The 19,293-nt window shown below is 43.5% G+C and overlaps 2 protein-coding genes across 4 annotated transcripts; one reads left to right on the top strand and one right to left on the bottom strand.

Moving 5' to 3' along the window:
* The first annotated feature begins 4,600 nt into the window (after positions 1 to 4,600).
* C1GALT1C1 (C1GALT1 specific chaperone 1) lies at positions 4,601 to 7,168 on the top strand. 3 transcript variants are annotated; one of them, XM_061446084.1, is made up of 2 exons: positions 4,601 to 4,733; positions 5,753 to 7,168. In XM_061446084.1, the coding sequence occupies exon 2, from the start codon at positions 5,758 to 5,760 to the stop codon at positions 6,712 to 6,714; it is 957 nt and encodes a 318-aa protein (XP_061302068.1). In that variant the 5' UTR covers positions 4,601 to 4,733; positions 5,753 to 5,757; the 3' UTR covers positions 6,715 to 7,168. The 3 variants fall into 3 exon arrangements, with proteins under 3 accessions (XP_061302068.1, XP_061302067.1, XP_061302065.1); XM_061446083.1 differs by lacking the exon at positions 4,601 to 4,733 and adding an exon at positions 5,070 to 5,213; XM_061446081.1 differs by lacking the exon at positions 4,601 to 4,733 and adding an exon at positions 5,167 to 5,330.
* Positions 7,169 to 9,077: 1,909 nt separating this feature from the next.
* MCTS1 (MCTS1 re-initiation and release factor) lies at positions 9,078 to 16,361 on the bottom strand. Its single transcript, XM_061446080.1, has 6 exons — positions 16,172 to 16,361; positions 15,324 to 15,476; positions 14,529 to 14,626; positions 13,322 to 13,455; positions 12,255 to 12,322; positions 9,078 to 10,181 (listed from the first exon to the last, which is right to left on the bottom strand). The coding sequence occupies exons 1-6, from the start codon at positions 16,180 to 16,182 to the stop codon at positions 10,100 to 10,102; spliced, it is 546 nt and encodes a 181-aa protein (XP_061302064.1). The 5' UTR covers positions 16,183 to 16,361; the 3' UTR covers positions 9,078 to 10,099.
* Positions 16,362 to 19,293: the final 2,932 nt, after the last annotated feature.

Raw genomic sequence — 19,293 nt, 5'->3', positions numbered from 1 at the left:
GGAAGCTACAGACATTCAGGCCTAACAAATACTCTGCTGCTTCCGTATTTCCTCTTCTTCCTCTTCTTAGTGGGTCAACATCAACAGAACTTCACAGATCTTTCCATCTAGTAACAGTAACTATTTACTCACCACAACCCCTGCTAAAACAAATACCATGCCAGAAGCTTTTGTGTCTCTCCAAGTTTCAGGTAACCAAACCACAGCATTGTCTAAAGACTTCCTAGGTCACTGGACCAGAACTCCTGTTACACCAAAACACAAACCTCATTTGCACTCAGGCTCCACAAACTGTCTGAAAATCGTGTCATGGCAGAGCCCAAAGAGCAGGGTTCCCCTTCTGCCTTCTCCGTGTGCCACAGGGCTGTCTTCGCCAGCACTGCTCACAGTGGTGCTTCTCACCTGTGCAATCTGAGCCTGAAAAACCATAATTTGAAACTGTAATTTGCTGCAGACGGCCTTTTTCAAATAACCTCAATCTGACAAAAGCAAGCTCCTTAAAGATGCAGCAAAATCACTTCATCACTGCTTCATGCATTTTATTTTAAAGGGCTATTAAGAACCCATTCTTTCTGATAGAATGCTATTTTCATCTCCAATTTTTTTTTTTTTTTTGGGAGCCTGAAAAATAAGATTTCTCTGCTTTTTCTTTTTTCTCTGTTTCTATTCGATCAATGATTATTCTTTTTTTCCTATGCTTCTAAGAGAGTTGACATTAAAATGTCTAGTTCTTATTCTCTTCCTGTTGTATTTGTGCATCGGAGCCATTCGCAATGATGTCAGCTCAGCTCGGGGCATTGCCTCTGCTAGTTTAATTCCAGCTGGAGCTAGGAGGACCATTAGCATTCTCTTGACTGATTCAGCATACCCAGAGAATAAGGTGGGGTTTGCGTTCAGCTACAGCATTAAAAACTGAAGAAGTTATAAAGCAGTCCTAAGTTGGTAAGTCCGTTTGGAGTCACTCATCTTTTGCTTCTCATATACCATCCTGTGCTTGAGGACACCATTTAAGTAATGGTCATTTCAATGCCAAGCCTTTCCTTGACAGTGCTCATGATTGACAGCGGTGATAAAAGTGATTTAAAACTATTGTTGAACATAGCTAATCAATTCCACACATTTCAAGGCTAGAAGATTGTATTTATGCATTATCTGCTATAAAATATGGGCTACAAAATTTCACCCTGTAATTCCAGCATTTTGTCCAACAATTGGGGAGGACGTTTTTTCAGAGGTAAATATTTCAACCTGTGTTTTGAAATTAGTATTGAAAATACAACACTGTATCTCCTCTTGGCTTTAAAGCTTTTTTCCTTTGTCCAGTGCCTACATCTGTGTCTAGGTCTTCTTGTCATACGTGGCTGTGCACACTTCCCAGGATGCAGACTACAAGGAGTCTATCCATATCTTCCCAGATTTCAGATTTTGAGTGGGAAACTAAAGTGAAGAAGAGGATGCAGGGCAAAATTTTAATAAGAGGAGGCTAAAGTTTGGCTCCAGAACCCATCCTCCTACAAAAGGAATGCCGGGTTGAGCAGCTCCCTGTGAAGCGGATGAAGAAGTCTGGCTCTACCCACCTGCAAACCAGACTCTCCACCTCTCTATTTTATGACTTTAAAAAGGGTATTCCCAAATCTTTTCCAACAATAGGATTAAAAACCTTGACAGACATGTTTGTTCAACTGTGCACGTTATGAGCTGAATGAAACAATGGAAGTAGCAGGCATGTAACAGAACAGTAATAACTGGGCTTCATAAAAGCCCTTTTCCTGCACTGTCTCTGTTGGCTTCAGTGGGAGTTCAACTCCTCAAGATGAGAGTTTGCAGCCTTCAGCCCACAACCACACTTGCCCCCTCTTCTGATGGAGTCAGATGAAGGGGTGGAACTTGCATGTTTCCCAATAGCTTCAGCACTATATACACATGTGCAACGTGACAACAAAGTCAAATGTCCAAGTGCAACCATACCTCTGCATTTCTCATAATTTCAACAGCATCTTCTGATTAGGGCTTCTTTCTACACAGCATAAAATGCAGCTGGTGTCTTAACCACCCAGAAACGTCTGCAATAGCTCACCTCTAGCTTCAGTTACCCATTCTGAATGTCACTGCACTGCTCTACACCAGCCTCTCTGCTGCACACTTCCATAACAGAGAGACAGATGAGTCTGTTTCCAAGAGAGTGGACAGTCATTTGTGATCATTAACAAGCAGTTACTGTAAAAGATAACAACTCATGTGTCAGCTAAAACATTCGGCATTAATTGGAACAAAGTTCCTATCAAATATGCTTTCATAATAGCCAATCTCTCACGGATTTCTTGGACCACACAGTGAGAACATAATGCTTGATGGCTTTCCTTGGAGGCAAGAAAGAGCATCAGAAGGCAAACGCAGTTGCAGCCAGGGAGGAAAGACAAACAGAAAACAGCAGGGGATCAGCTGTCTGTCAAGACAAGCAACCAACCGTGGAGCTCTTTAGCTCTGTCATCAGTTTAGATCCTGGCACAGGTATGAAAGTTTCAAATGCTGCTGTTCTTTGATAGGGTGGTACAGATACTATGAAGGATCAGCAGGAAGTAAGGGGTGAAGCTGCAGCTGGCAAATACAGTGGACAGCAAGTCAGCACTCAAAGCTGAAATCTGGTCAATAGTCTGTATGCAGACATAGTGCATGTTTTAATACAAAGCTAATGCACAGCCATCTGCACTGATCTTTGAGGAGTCAGTCCTGGTTCATTCCTACTGTGTAACCCAGCATCTCCCCTCGCTCTCCTCACTTAACTTCCACCTTAGGGCTGGCTCTCCCTTAGTTAGGACATTGGACTGGTTCCAGCCCAGGGCAGAATGACTTCCAACACTGATCTCCTGCAGTTTTTAAAACATTTCTTGTAATAATTTGAGATGGATAGTTTACAGGAGTACATGTGTGCCTAAATGAGCTCTAATATTGCCACAAAACACTCATTAATGGCTGTTGTGAGAGCTTATACAATACCATGCCCCATCCCTGGCAGTGTTCAAGGCCAGGTTAGACATGGCTTTCAGCAACCTGATCTAGCGGAAGGTGTCCCTGTCCGTGGCAGGGGGGTTGGAACTAGGTGAGTTTTAAGGTCCCTTCTAACGCAAACCACATTCTGTGATTCTATGATTCTACAACTATGCCATTTTAGTCCTTTTAATACCACGCAATACAGAAGCCAGGAAAGCCTCTTCGGGTTTGTAACATGCTCTACATGTTGCTTAAACTGTTTCTTCACTGATCTGCTGCTGGATAAAGCAATGTGGAAAACATATTAAAGTGACAGTCAAGATGTGTGACATTAGTCATTCTGTCAGAGTCTTGGAAAGAACCTCTCTGAAGTGAAGCAGGAAAACAATTTGTTGAAGCATCAGCCCAAGCAACAAGTCTCAACTCATTCAAAACTCTCCATAGCACACCATCAAGCAACTGCTGAAGACCTGATTGATTGAAGACAATTGATTCTGCAAACAGGAGAAACTTTGAACTGACCTCCAATCTCTGGTATGTAGTAACAACCTGTGTGTTCACCTATTTGTGCCTTAAAAGCAGGCAGGTGGGAAAAGATAGGATGAGCTATGAGCCCTCAGTAACAGAACTACCTGAATGTACAAACTAACAGTCTTTTCCTATCACAGTGTGTAACTGAGGTTTAGTTCCCCCAAATGAAGCTGTTCTGCACATACACCAACCCAACCAAAATAACCATTTTGTAGCATTTTTACCAGAACCACAAGCAATGGTTCCCCAGGGCCAGAACAGGCAATCAGCCCATGTTCTCACAGATCTTTTTTGCCAAAGATAACATTGCTAAGGTTTGACGTTTACAGTACAGCCATGAGCCTAAAAAAACCCTTACCTGAATAACTGAGGCATCTGGGGAACCCAGTTAAGATGCCAGAGAATCCAGAGCAGCCCAGTGGTAAACTGACTTAAATAAAACCCACTAAGTTCATCCAACTGGGGCATATCTTACAATATAGGGAAAACCTATATAGGACAGTGTCTTAACCACTATGTGGGCCTAAGGGTATACTATGATCAGCTAATAGATAAAACACATAAAAACCTTTTTTTATCCAAGTTGCTTGTGGAAAAGGGAACAAATCACGGTTCAGTGATGCTCCTTCAGATCAGGTTGTCAATTCTACCTTCCTGAGAGATGATGTGTAGAAAGTGATTCTTACATCTTTCAATGTGGAGCTCGGGAATGATTATCACTAAAGCAAAGGAAAAGTTACGTTAGTAGAAAAATTGGCTGAACTCTTTAAAAAAAAAAGATAAATACAAGGAAGAAGTTCTTTGGCTGTTCCATCCCTGGCAGTGTTCAAGGCCATGTTGGATGGGGCTTGGAGCAACCTGGTCTAGTGGAAGGTTTCCCTGCCCATGGCAGGGGGCTGCAACTGCATGAGCTTTAAGGTCACTTCCAATACAAACCATTCTGGGATTCTCTATTAACTAATCTTGTGTGTCTGTTGTGTTCTGTGCCGGAGGAAACAACTGAGATGTACCATGCTTCCAGCACAGTGTATTGTATTGATGTGGAAATTGAATATAGGGCAATATCCCATTGCCGTCAGCAGATTCGATCCCGGCAATGGTTTAAGGCGGGTTCTGCCCTTCCTTTGCCATGCTGTCCCCATTCACCTACGCTCTAATTTAAAAGCAGAGAGTTTGTGCTGGAAACTCACACCGCTTCCCCCTTTGGTCAGGTCAACACCTTCCCAGGGCGGCTCAGGTCAGTACAGTGAACACATGTAACGGACCCCGGCACCGCTCCCGCATGGTGCTGCCCGGCGGGACAGCGGGCCGAGACCCCGAGCGGCAGCGCGGCGGGAGCTGCGGCCGGCCCTTCCCCACCACATGGCGGGGCCACCTCAGCGCGGCGTCGAACCCCTGCCTGAAGGCACCGGCCTGAGCGCGCCAAGAGCGGCCGCCACGGTCGCGGCCAGGCAGGGGCAGGGCCGCGAGGCCGGGGGGGGGGGGGGGGGGGGGGGGGGGCAGGCGGGCAGCGGGGATCGACGTGCACCGGGAGAGGGCGGAGGGACCGGCACCGGGACCGCACTCCGAGTTGGCATCCGCACCGCCAGGTGGCGCCTCCGCACCAGCGAGCGCGCGACGCCTAGAAGGGCAGCGCGCGGCGCTTCCGGTGGGGTGGATCTGGTGCCGGTGTCCTGTCACGGGAGGCACCGGTAAGCGCCGGGCGGTCCGGTCCGGTCCTTGTCACCGGGGGACGCGGGGCACGGGACCGGGACCGGCCCCAGCCACAGCGGCCGTGAGGCTCCGCCGGCGCTCCGGCTGTCTCGGAGGTCTGCGGCGGGCGGGGCGAGGCGCTGTGAGCGGGGTCACGGGGGAAGGGGAGGGAGCGTGGTTGAACGGCGAGGAGCGGGACCGATGGGGTCTGGTTCCGGGAGGGGTCCGCTGGGCAGCGCCGCTGCGCTCCGGCCGTGACGTGGCTGCGGCATGTCGGTGCTCCGGGCGCGGCGGAGCGGGGTGGTCACGGCGGTGGGGCAGGTCCGGTGTACGAGAGCCCAGGGTGGCGTTCTGCAGTGCTGGTAACGGCAGCGAAAGAGACCGGAACTCGTTGGGTTTGCCGCCTCTTTCGCCGGCGGTGTCTGTGACTTAAGGGAACTGCACCCGCGGTTAGAAATGGAAGAACACATTAAAACCGTGAGGGGTCTGCCCTAGTAAAGTTACTGCTGGAAGTTCTCACAGCGTGTCTCCTTTCTAGGAAAAATGATGTCCGAAAGCAGCTCCTTCGTGAAAGGGGTGGTGCTGGGAGGAGCCTTCTGCATGCTGGTCACACTCCTGGGACACATGAAGGTAGGCCACGGGACTAAAGCCCATCGCCACGAGCATCATCACATCCAGGCTCCCAACAAAGAGGATGTCCTAAACCTTTCAGAAGGTGAACGCATGGAGCTTAGTAAAAGTATCCGTGTTTATTGTATCATCCTTGTGAAACCCAAAGATCTGGGGCACTGGGCTGCTGTCAGAGAGACGTGGAGCAAGCACTGCGACAAGGTGGAATTCTACAGCTCAGAAAATGTCAAAGTGTTTGACTCTGTAGCCCTCAACACAAATGACATGTGGGTGATGATGAGAAAAGCTTACAAGATAACATACGAACACTATAAAGATGAATTCAGCTGGTTCTTCCTTGCATACCCAACAACATTTGCTATTATTGAAAACCTCAAATATTTCTTACTGAAAAAAGACCCCTCACAGCCTTTTTATATAGGCCACACTGTGAAATCTGGTGACCTTGAGTATGTAGATGGTGAGGGAGGAATTGTCTTAAGCATTGAATCACTAAGACGATTCTCCCGTATTGTTGAAGACTCTGACAAGTGCCCAGAGCAAGGAGGCATGATTTGGAAGCTTGCTGAGGACAAACAGCTGGCAATCTGCCTGAAGTACACTGGAGTGTTTGCTGAAAATGCAGAAGATTCAGAAGGAAAAGATGTCTTCAACACCAAGTCAGTCAATGCTCTCATTAAGGATGCAATGTCTACTCACCCTCAGCAGGTGGTGGATGGCTGCTGCTCTGATATGGCCATCACCTTCAGTGGTCTGGCCCCAAACCACATGCACGTGATGATGTATGGTGTCTACAGGCTGCGACCTTACGGCCACACGTACAACGATGCACTGGTGTTCTTGCCACCTCCAGGCTCAGACAATGACTGATGTGTCCTCAAAACAGACCTGGAACCACAGAGATGGCTCTTCTCACCACATACGTTTGTACTGACACGTTTCATTTTGTACCTGGTGGTACTGGTGTACAGATTCTTTTTGCACATTGAGGTTTGGTAAAGCTCTTCATTTTAAAAGTGGAAGGAGAACTTTTTTCTAAATCTTTTATACAGAAATGTTTCTGGCTTTTGACACTGCTGGAATGAAATGATAAATAAATAGTTAATGTTTATAATAAAAGGAAATTAAGTTTATAGGGGGGGTTTGTACATGTAAATATTTATTAATGAAAACCCAAATGAAGTTTAGCCTACTGTTATATTTTTTGCAAGACTTTGATTCTTTCAATTCTTCCAGGCATTTCTAGAATGTCTTTATATCTTTCTAGATATACCAGTCTGTACCAAGACATACCAATAAAACTGGCTACAGCTGCAATCTCAAAGACTAATTTTAAGCCATTTCCTTTACACTAAATACACAACAGTTTGAGCTGTGCTGTGTACGCAGCACCTATTTGCTTCGTACACAGCCTCCCAGCCCCATCAGGAATTAGCAGAAAGCAAGCCAACAAGAGATCTGTCAGGAAATTGCAGCAGAAAAATACCAAGTGACCTTTGGACTGCTGGTTTTAAGCAGACAAAAGCGGTGACTATATTTGAATAAGTATTACCATGGTCAAGCAGCCTGTTAGCACAGGAGTAATTGCTCATTTGAAGTTTCACTCCATAGATAAGCATATTAAGAGTAAAGGTTCAGTATTATTTTCAGTCCTGTTAATGGTGCTAATAGCGTTTACAAGGAAGAAGTTAGTTAAATATCAATACAAATATAGACACATTTACAGATTTTTTAAACACCAAGGTGCAGGAAGAACAACATGTGCTTGCACTGCCCCCCTTTCTTTGAATATTATGCAAAACAGGTTACACATGCAACAAGCAACCTGCAGAACTCCTCAGTGGTCTTTGGATTTCTTACTGGTGATTTTGTTTGTGGGTTTGCATTTGTTTGGTTTGGGGCGGGGGGGGTGTTTCCATTTGCTTTTTACACAATAGTCAGATTTATCCAAGTTACCAGGTCACACTTTCACACTCCCTTCCAGCCACAGCAAGAAGGGATAAAGAGCACTTCAGTTTATCCCATTTAGAATTCACTGACCCAACCTGGATGTTTCAAGACTTAGATGCAGTACCTTCCTTACCTAGTACATCTAAGACTGTCACAAGCTTTGCTGGTACTACAACATCCATAAAAGACCTGATAAAGTGAATGTTACTTTCCCTTTCTTTAACAAGCCATTTTTAATACTTCAGCCTGTCCTGAGCTGTGAGGGGCAGGTGGGGAAATGACAACTGCATGAAAGCCAAAGAAAACATCCACTTTTTTTTTTAAGCATCAGATCCTTCATTTTTGACAGGAAGGGCAAAACAACTGCTCAGAGCCCCGAACAGGACACCACAGCTCAGCTGTTTCGAAAAGTGCAGCTTATCTCACCTCTTGCACACTCTCAGCTGACACATCAAGGCAAACACATACATGACTGCTGCCAAAGCCTAGAGAAAAATCAGTAGCTTGGGGTTCTATGAAACTGGTATGCAAATTAATTCAAGCATGATTTAACTCATCTTTTCTACAGAATCACTGTTAAAAGCTTAGATCCACAGTTGGGAATACTGACAAAGCAGATGAAGTAAAATTTTTATTTCGGTGTTGTTTCTGATAGTAAAGACCCCACTGCAACACTGGCAGTCATAGGGCAAAACAAGGAAAAAAAACCAGGAATTACCATAAATCCCATTTATCACAGAGTTGAGAAGTACTGTAATACAACAGGAGACAAGACGGAAAGGGAAAAGCAAGCCACAGCACTCAAGACTAGCTTGTTTTAGGCAAAAAAAAAAAAAAAAAAAGGATCCATTGAAGCACTAACAAAAAATGAGTACACATTTACAGCAGTCTTTAAGATGGATAAAAATGTCCATTAGCACTCTGAAGGGAAGGTCTGACCAAACTTTCTTCTGCAGCACTGCTGTTATCATCACCTTAATTTTTGTCTTCCTACATTAATAGTTTAAGATTTAAACAGTCATCTTCACAAGTATGATCTTTCAAATTTCTCCTGTAAAATTACTTACAGTAGCATGTATTAGGAAGCACATTCCTAATGTCGCAACTTGACTTTAGAATCAGACAGATACCACCTCTGCCACTACCTTCTGTAAAGGTCCTAGTGTGGGGAAGCCAACATGCAGAACAGCACTGACACAAGGCAGTTGCATACAAAATTACCTTCTGCCACTATATAAGTGTTAGAATACACCTGAATTATTAATAAATGCTTCCAGAGACAGTTACAAGTGGTAGACCTTAAAGTTTTTTTAGTTTATTAAATGATTCCACAGCACAGGCTGTTTTCCATAGATGTAGCTTTAGGTGTGCAGTCACTGAACAAAGAGTTGGCATATCCAGACAAATACACAGTGCTCTTTAACCCGTTCTGTAGGTGTACATACACGTGGCAGTGTGAACAAGCAGAGATCTCATTTGAAGGTCCACCTGAAGAACTTACTCCTGGCTACACTGATAACTATGTTTTGCTACTGTGCCTTTGTTAAACAGTGATTTTGTTTCTGCTTCTAAAATAAGGCGGCAAACGGGGAGTACAGCATCAGGCACCAGGCTGGCACACACTCCACCTGGAGTATGTCCACATTACTAAGAACACTATAAGGAGATATCAAACAATGTTGGCAGGTAGAAACTTGAATATATATATATATACTTCAGATATGAACTAGCATGAAAATTTCTAGTCCACATACCAGTCTTTAATTCATAAATCCTATACAGATAAATGCATATTAAAAAGAGAAAATCCTTATGTAAAATACTGAAATAAATGCTGTTAATAAATTAAGTTAAAAAATAATGACAAAAAAACTGATTCAAGAACCAGGTAGACTAAAAAGATGTTAATCAGAAGAAAAGAACCGAAATGTTTCAGAGGTTTTATAAACTGTATTAAATTACATTTCACATACACTTTGTTACTCTTTTAGAGGAGTATAAAAATGTAAACATTTCTTGCCTTTTTCCTCCTTTTTGTTTGAAATAGTCTACTCACAGTCCATGCAGAATCTTGCCATCACCTATCTTCAGTCACTGAAGATTTGACTTCAAGACAAAAGAACTGTAATAAAAAGAAATCTAGAAAACTATTGTAGCCTAACAGAACTTTTGCATTCACTTGATTTATTTAGCATAGCCACAGAACAAAATAATTTGTACATTCAGTCACATTAAAAATAAGGAATTACAAAGCAGTCCACATTTAATCTAAGTGCATTCCTTTGGAGTAACAGTTCTTTTTGTTTCACTTGTACGTCTTCATATGCCAAAGGCCATCATTTAAATAGTGGATATTTTCGATACCAATCCCTTTGTTGACCTTCTCACTGCAGGGGGAGGGAAAAGGTACAAAAGTATTAGCTAGGTTAAACATTACAGCACTACAAAATACAGTATTTCAAATAGAAGATGCAACACTTATGAACTGGAAGGGCAGAAGCTATCATCCACTGTGTCATAATCTTCAACAGCAGGTAGACAAGAAACAGTATTTGCTATGACATGTACCCACTTTGCTGAATGACACGAGGACAGTATTTGCCTTCCGTGTTTTCTCAACAAACATTCCACGATATTTTTAACTACTTCTTCATGGGAGGCACGTTTCAGACAGCACTTCTGCTACTTATTCTAAGCTTTTCCCTGTGAAAGTAGCAGAGCAGTTTTAAGTGACTCTTCTCCTCCAAGCACAGGAAGTTGTGTAACATGGCTAGCATGTGGAATTTGACAAGTTCTGGCTCCAGGTGCATCAATGACATAATCAAATACAAGTAAGGCGCTTCACTGATGGCTGTGGACATCTACCAACTTAAAAAAGTGTTACAAATATTACATTTAAGTTCCAAGGACTTGCAGCATGCCACAGACATATCTTTCTACCTCTTTTGAGTCAGGTCATCTTTTAAAGATGATTGGTTTATGTGTCTGAATTGGATTTGTGTTCATCTTTTTTCCAGTACCTTATTCCACAGAAAAAAATCTAGTTTTGTCACCATAAATAAGACAAATCTCTTCATTCTAGGACTGAGACAAGTTTCATTCCCCTGGAGAATATAATTTACTGTATTTAGGCTAAGTGTCCCATTACTTACACAACTTGTCCAAAAGTAATCAGGGAGGAAAATACCACTACGTTAATTGCAACAACACATCATGTACGGTAGTCACACCAAGTGACAAATCATACTATTGCACTATTTCCATACTAACAGGCTGCACAGATCAGTATCATTTCCTCTCCATTTGCTTCTCACAGGAACAGGATATTCAGCTGCAAGGCTGCTGAATTTGAAGTTAGGGTTAGGAATACAGATGATCTTGATTTGCAGCAATCACAGCAGATATAGGACTGGGACAGAAGCAGCTACTCTTTCCACCTGCTCCTGGAGACTTCCCAGAGCATTACAAAGAATCCTAAGGAATGTAATTCCTCAACAGCTACAGGAGGTCCAAATCCAGGTTGCTGCAGCCCCACTCTATCCCTGCCCTCTTAACACATTCCCACCTCTTTTCCCAGTGCTCTTAGGACCATAGAGGGACCCAGCACAGATGATGATCCTGCTGCAAATTGTCTCCACATGAAAGAGCAACTTGTTTGCATCAAAATCAGCTTCCTCCCACACACAAGTGCTAGATGGGGCCGGAACCAACAGCAGCCCAAACCTGCGGGTGCAGCTTACAACCTGCTGTGAGGTTATTACAGAACTAAAAGTGGTTCAGCTACTTATGATTTAGCTCTATCCAAACGCTACAAACAATTAACATCCATTACTATTTTCTGTCTCTTTTCCTTCTCAAATAATTTTCAGTTGATGTTTATTCCCTGAACAGGCTTCTGCATTTCACAAGTAGCTCATCTAAGCTGGCAACGACATCAAGCAGGAATCCTGCGTGTGAGCTCAAGGTAAAGAAAAAGAGAAGGTCACAGAGAAAAGCCCAACTGTCAACCAAGTGCCAGCAGAACTTTAGTCTCTGCTGTCCCTGCAGACAAAAAATTATTTTCAACCCCCTCAAATCCAAATTACATCTCTTGCCCAGCCCAGGCAGTAAGTACTCCATACAAGTATTTCTTTGTTCAGCAAGACCTTTGATAAAGTATGATTAGAGAGCAAGAAATACTGACATTCATTGGCAGTACAAATGTTGTGCATCTTAAAAATCCGTATTTACGTGAAAAGAACTATTTTGATTTCAGTCAGTAAACAAATAAGCAGGGAAGCTATTCCCTTCCTCCTGCTCTTTCCCTATTAATCAACACAATGCAATCTTAACAAATTCTGTACTTGAACAACATATGCTGCAACAGCAATGCAGTAGCCTCGACAGTAGTGCTTATATTTCAAACTAGCATAAGAATAATGACATGGGGCAAGTTGTATTTCAATTTTTAACACACTTACATGTCCTCAGCTGACATCTTCATTACTCCCACACATAATGCATGTTGTTTTCCTTCTGCCATTATTGCCTACAAATTACCGCTAAGGAAAACAGACTGGTTTTAAAACTGTTTCAGAAAAGCAGTATGAGGAAACAAATTCCCAAAAGTTTCAAAACCCAGTGTTGAACTTTTAGTAATTCTAGAGCTCCAGCTCTTAAAGGTAAGAAAAACAATGCACTGCATTTAACAATTGAATCACAGTGTGTAGAACAAAGCATGTATTTAGGAACTTCGAACAGCAGTTACAGAAAAGATCTCCCACACTACACTCCTTTGTTCGTAACACTGATGGCCTCATCCTTTCTGAAACAAAACTGTAGGATCATTTTAGATTCCAGAGGAACTGAGACACAAACCTAAAAAGAGCAGAAGTACTGAAATCAGATGCATCTTTTCAAAGCTTAGCAACACTGATGCTAACTACTGATATCTTCCAATAGCATCTAACAACAAAAGCAGTACAGCTTGGTGGTTTTAATGCTGTATGCACTCAGGGTTCCTTTCTCTGTAATATAATGAACAGGAGTGAATTAGCACATTTTCCTCTTTTTACATATGCTAATTTCATCAATCACCTAAGAGTAAGTCCTGACTATAGCAAAGCTGATCATAGACATCTTTCCAAATTCCCTAGGAACAGGAACAAATTCTGTAACTGAAGGAGATACAAGATTAAGAAGGCAGTGGACAAGTTAAACTGTAGCTCATCTGTTTTTACAATTCTGCCTAAACTCAAAGGAGCTCCACTTATCAATTAGATTAGTGGAGCAGCATTCCACCCAACAGCACAATAGGACTAGATATTTGGTTTGGAACATCACAGTAAGTAAAAAAAAAAAAAAATTAAGGTCAATGTTAACCTTGCCAAGTAATATCTGAACCTCTGCAGCTCTCTTCAGATTACTAGTTATTCCACAAAACACCATTAAAATAAACAGCAGTTCAGATTATGAGCAGCTGAGAACAGAAGAACATAAATTTAACTCATCTCACAGCAAGCAGTAATTCATAGTTAAAGAAGGATACAACAACAGTATCAATGGCAGCAGGGTAAAGTTTTGCTCCAGGAGACGTCAGGCCAGGGCACATTATATTAGCTCCACTTAGTACAAACTTAATGGCACCTTTATCAACCTGCTGATGTGGTAGAATAAATGGGTCTAGGAGGGGAAAGATATAGCATCACAATTAACATGGTAAAATGATAACATGAATAACTCATTATCAAGGCAGTTTAGATGTGGCAATTAGATATGTAATGTGCTAAGAGGGTAAGAAGTTTGCGAAGCAATTACTGAAGGTCCTGTCTGTCTGTGCTGCCCCAAAAGGACACAAGTAATGCTCGCGCAGACCACACCTTCTATCCAAGAACAAAAGGGGATTCCAACACTGAGCCCACGCCTCCTGAGTATTCATACACTGAGTAACAATTTGAACAAGTTCCCCCAGTGAAAACAACCACACAAGAGCCCACATATTAAGAGGTCTTAAAACTAAGGGCTCTTAAACCCCTCAAATTACACAACCATGCCTTTCCATGAAACAGTTCAACATTAACAGGACAAAAAAAGGCAAAGATGGACAAAATTCATGAAAATTGTTGGCTCTCCAAGCCAGCCTTCAAGTGCACACACCTTCATCAAGTATTTCAAATACTGAGATTTGACTGAACAACATTTCTAAGGATACCTACCCTAGTCAAAACCAGAGTAACAGAATAAAGCAGAACAATGAGGACAGCAAGAAAAATAATGCAAGAGTAAATTGTAAAAAGTAAAAATCACGCAACCAGAAATCCTTAAAGGAGACAAGTATATATTACATTATTGAACTCATGAGTAAAGAATTGTACTCTAGTAAGAAGGAAGTGAAAAGGAAGACTTGAAAGAACAAGGACAGGAACTAACAAAAGGAAATTCAGATCTCTGTCCTAGGGAAGCCTCTCTCAAGTTGTTTTTTTGTTTTTTTTCAGAGCGTTGCACAATTTAATTCTTAGATATCAAATTTCAGATTGTTTAACATCCAGCATTACAGCAAATATGAGGAAAACAATCCATACAGGCACCTGAAATAGCAAATCAATACATTACACTTGAGAAAGCATATTGTATCTTTAAGATCTATTCTAGATACATATATAAAATATGTAAGCAGTAAGTTCTTTTTAATTGGGTTCTACAGAAGATCACGCTCTTGCTCCTCTCCCCACCCCTCCTACCCTCAGGAAACTTACATTTGTGAAGCAACCTTAGTGTTGGGTAGAAAATCCCTTCTCTTTGTCTGAAGAACAGCAGCTCCCCGTTCACAGTGAGGATTTCTATATGTTCATGGCTGTAAGGTTAAGAAAAAAATTATTCCAATAGGTGCCTCACCCTTTCAGAGTTTAAATGAAAGATTTCACTTCACAAAGTCTGCTCTCTCTTGGCATCTGAAGACCAAGACAGTCAATTAGCAAGAAAATTTTAAACTTTGTAATGGTTTGTTCTTCAGCACTGGCCCCTGCACACTGCCTGCCCCTTAATAAAGGAAGAAGAAATCTACAGACAAATATTCAGCTCTTCGCTTTGTTTTAAATGCAATAGAGGACAAAGAGAAAGAATCACCAAAGCTACGCTACCTCTATAAAATAAAAAATGAAAGAAAATACTTCAGATAATATATGGAAGCCCAAAGACAGTATGAAAAATACCCAACACACACAGTACTGGAAACTATCCAAACAAGTTCAAGCCTCCATATCCATAAAGCTGAATGCTTTATTCAACAACAGGCTGATTATGTGGAGAGTCCTTAAATAGGTTACACATTCACTACTAGGCAGCGTTTTTGTCTTCATCAAACAATAGTACCTTCAAGAGTGTGATGAGCACATAGAAGCTGTCTGGTTTGGACACAACATATATCATTATCTGTTAAGAAACAACAACTGTTTTTCAAGAATACCAGGTTCATGGACTATACAAAGCAAACATATAAAGGAAGAAACCCCAGCACCTTGGCAGAAACGTTTAAGAGAAAAGAAACTTACCATCTTACTATTTTGACTGGGTCTTTCTTTGGCATGATCTGGTTTAGCCATGGTTCAATAACAGGAAACTGGTCTATCAGTTGATTCTTAATTCCTTTAATAACTGAAGTCTTCAGCTGGATACAGTTTGATACATTCTCCTTTTCATCAAATCTGTCAAGTGAGTGAAAACGTTTCAGAAATGCACAGTTTACTGCCCAAAAGATGCCATATCTCAGCAAGACTCTTCAGAAGCATTTATAAATTTGCTGAAAAACATTAACAGTATCACATTTGCCCAACCTTCAAACCTAGGATTTCACGAGGCATAAACTATCCCCTGGGAACAGTGGGTTGGGGAAAGGCAGGGGGCCCCCACCCGTAGGCTGTCTTTGTTTGTACACTTTATATGAATCCACAAAACACGGTTTTAGTCTCACAGATTCACCTTAGCACAAAGCATTACTTCATTCAACCCCTACAGCAGACATGGCTGGTAACACAAACACCTCTGGCCCTGTTCACACGTATCTGTAAGAAACCTTCACCACAGGCGCAGAACCGCGCTCTGTACCACCTAGAAGCTCACACAAGTTCATGACTCAGCTCACTGTCTAGGGTTTTGTCTCTTCGCAAGCAAGTGCCCAAACGGTCCAGACCAGCGCCCCCGGAGGCAAAGCTGGCGGCGAAGCAGCGCCCGGTGCCCCAGGGAGGGCCCAGCAACCGGCAGGGAGAGAGGCCGGCCGCTCCAGTCCCAGCCCCCGAGCAAGGCCCGGCCAGGCCGAGTCCTGGTACCGAGGGGTCTGACGAGCCCATCCTGACCCTCCCCTTCCCCTCACCCCTCCCGCCGACCACGCAGACCCACTCACTTCTTGAACATCCTGGGGGCGGTGGGCGCCGGGCGGGCGAGGCGGGCGGGTGCCTGGGGCCGGCGGGCGGGCACCCACAGCCTCCACGCTCCCTCACACGAGGTTCCCAGCCCTCCCCTCCGCGCCAGCCGGAAGCGCAGTCCGCTTTACGGCCTGTCGCGCTGCTCCATGACAACGGAAAGCACGCAGCATCGCTGGTGTTGATGGGGACTACAATTCCCAGCGGACAGCACGGCGCCCTGGCGCATGCGCACTGCGCGCCCCAGGTCCCCTTCTCTTCCCGAGCGCTCGACAGCGACCACCACACGTGGGCTCTACCGAACCGCCTGCGGGGCTTCCCGTTAGTTACGCGCTGTTTTCCCAGGTAACACATCCGTTTGCATTGAAAAAATCCTTTGGAAGCGCTAATAGCTGCTAACAGCGTTTAAACACAATGTATGTTTAACAGGACGAAACGCGGCCACCTTCAAACTAGCAGAGCAGAAGCCACCCTCCTCCTCCACCCAGCTCAGAACGGGACATGAGATCCTGCTGACAGCGCTTGGGATAAAATACCCAACAAGGCATTTATTGTAACAGAGAAAGGACTGGAGCCAGGCGGGAACCAGTAACAGGAAGGGAAGGTGCTGAAGAAACCTGTCTCGCAGTGAAGATTTCAGCTGCCAGCCAGAGAGATGGGGTCTGGTGAAGATGACTGCGCTACATGGCGGTTATTTGAATCAAATAAGGTTTTGGTTGGTGATGGCTGCAGGAACTGTGAATCACCAGCAGACAAAGGTGGACAGAGGGCACTTACCATACTCCCTCTTGAGTCTCAAGAGCAGACATGCGTGTTTGTGTTCTTCAGGCAGGTACCTACTGTATAAGCACATGTAGAAGCAACCGCCTTGTTTCTTTTCAGAGTAATGGAAATGTTTCCTCTAGCATGAAGAGAAGGGAGAGGATGTAAAAGACCTCAGCATTTATGCTAAGCACCAAGTTCTTTTTTCTATAAAAAACAATAAGCTTTGATACTATAACAAATAATTAAAACCTAGTATTTAAAGAGTTACGTCGGTCAAATAAAGTAAAACCAAGCCTTCGTATGTGGTATCATTTATTCAAATAGTGAAATACACAGTCAGGAACACACTTAACTGGCATTTAACTCGTGGATGCCACCTCCACCTATTTTGTAGCATCACTAAAAATACTGAGCTATAATCAGGAATTCAGTTTTAACTGGAACACGGCATCATTGCTCATGCCCAGATTAGAAAGCGGGAACAGGAGTTTGTCACACTGACAAACCACTCCACACTGGTTTTGTGTTTCTCAGAATAACTTCTATGAAATAATAGTTTGCCAAGTAAAGAATCCTTGCAGGTGTGCTCCCATTTTTAAAACTGTAGTGAAGTATTCATCACATTCCCATCTTGAGTGTTACAAGGTAAGCTTTTACCCTTAGGGACTCCTAATGAATATGGCACAGCTCACTGAAGAAAAAACACCTGAACCACAGCATAAAACAGCAACATTACTTCCTAATTTTCAGGAAGCTCTTTTCTCTGTTCTGCTACCTTAAAGCACTTGGACCACTGGCTCCTCCAGGACTGAGTTAACTTAGCTACATGTTCTTGCTTGGGCTAATTTACGACCTTGAGAGGCTCCTTGAGTTGTTTCCTTTTGCAACCTATTTCTCAGGCCTTATCAACAGGAGGAAGCCTACATTGTTTTGAGAGAAGATATCTGGTTCTCTTGTTGCATACTCTCCTTATCTTGAGAATCCTTGTAGCTTCTACACACAGTGAACTACTAGTTTAAGAATCCTTGTAGCCCTAAGTCTCTATATTCAGTGAAATACTAATTTAATTTGGTATCACACCCAGCAAATGGTTTTACAGCCCCAACAGAAACCACCCCTTAGGATCATATGCAAAACAGAAAGGATTAAAATCTCTCTCCTCATGTTTCAGTGGGAAAAGGGCAAAATCCATTGCACTTGGATCCCCCAGTGCTCCACCTTGACTCACCCCCTCTCCATGTATCCCAGAGCACGACTGACCCAGGGCTGCAGTCTGACTGATGGGACACAGCTGCCAACACCTCCCCACCTGAAGGGCAGCATGAAAGGATAACGCTCCTGCTTCTCCACCTCCTCATGTCTCCTCTTTCATAGTCCAATTGTTTTCGCCAAGCAAGAAACTGTAGACACTTAAGATCTTTTACATCCCTACACCTCTTACATTACTTGGCTTGAGTGAACACGACAGTTACTGGTAATAGAGGAAAACTTGACAGCATAATTGTATGAGATTTCCTTAGCAAACCTGTTTCTTTTTATTACATCTGATTTGGAAAGTAACTTACTTTTTGTAACTTCTGAACAAAGCATCCTGTCCAAAAGCCAGTCACAACCAGACTGAAGGTCTGGTTGGCTCTGGTTTCTTCTTAAAGATGTGCTTCTCTATCACCAGCACTGTGTTTCAGGCCTCAGGAGCTGCCTGACAGCTACTCAGACAGAAAAACCTCTGCAGAATTACTGTCACACCTCCATGAACCACCGTTTGTCAGGACAAGTCCGCTATCGTTTTCCACCGAACACAGGCACAGCAGCCTCTCCAGAGCAGCTCTGCAGTCAGAGGGCAGGGGGACGCTCTTGGCCAAAGTCCCTGGAGAATCCCTTCTGGAACAAAACGTCATCACTTGTTTTGTTACTTTTTCTGCAGTTATTTCTCAATAGCCATTGAATCACACCAACACTCTCAAAAAGCTCACATTTCCTTTGGTAACAGATACAGCAGCATCAAGGAAGAGCCACTAAAGGTCCACGGTTTCTATTTTTGCTTCCAGACGTTTAAAAATAAGTAAGTAAATAGCAGAAACCACCACCCCAGGCCTTAGCGCAGTGCAAGTCCACATATGTATTAAATTCATGTTTAAAAGTTGATGCTAAACGATCGGTTACATAGCAGTGTAAGGAAAACCATTCCCAGGACCAGCTCGCAGACCGCCGCCGCCATCATTCCGATCCCGGCCTCAGCTCTGACAGACCCGGTTGGGCCCCGCATTTACCTCAGCCGCAGCACACAGCAGCGGTCACCGGCAGAGGAGCGGCAGCCGTGTCCCGCCGCGCTGACGGA

The sequence above is a fragment of the Pezoporus flaviventris genome, unplaced genomic scaffold (genome assembly GCF_033815535.1).
Source record: "Pezoporus flaviventris isolate CSIRO_AGI_PZ_B2104156 unplaced genomic scaffold, CSIRO_AGI_Pfla_v1 ptg000005l, whole genome shotgun sequence".
Classification (NCBI taxonomy): Eukaryota; Metazoa; Chordata; class Aves; order Psittaciformes; family Psittacidae; genus Pezoporus; species Pezoporus flaviventris.
The sequence above is the reverse complement of the archived record's forward strand: the minus strand, read 5'-3'. Positions and strand labels throughout refer to the sequence as shown.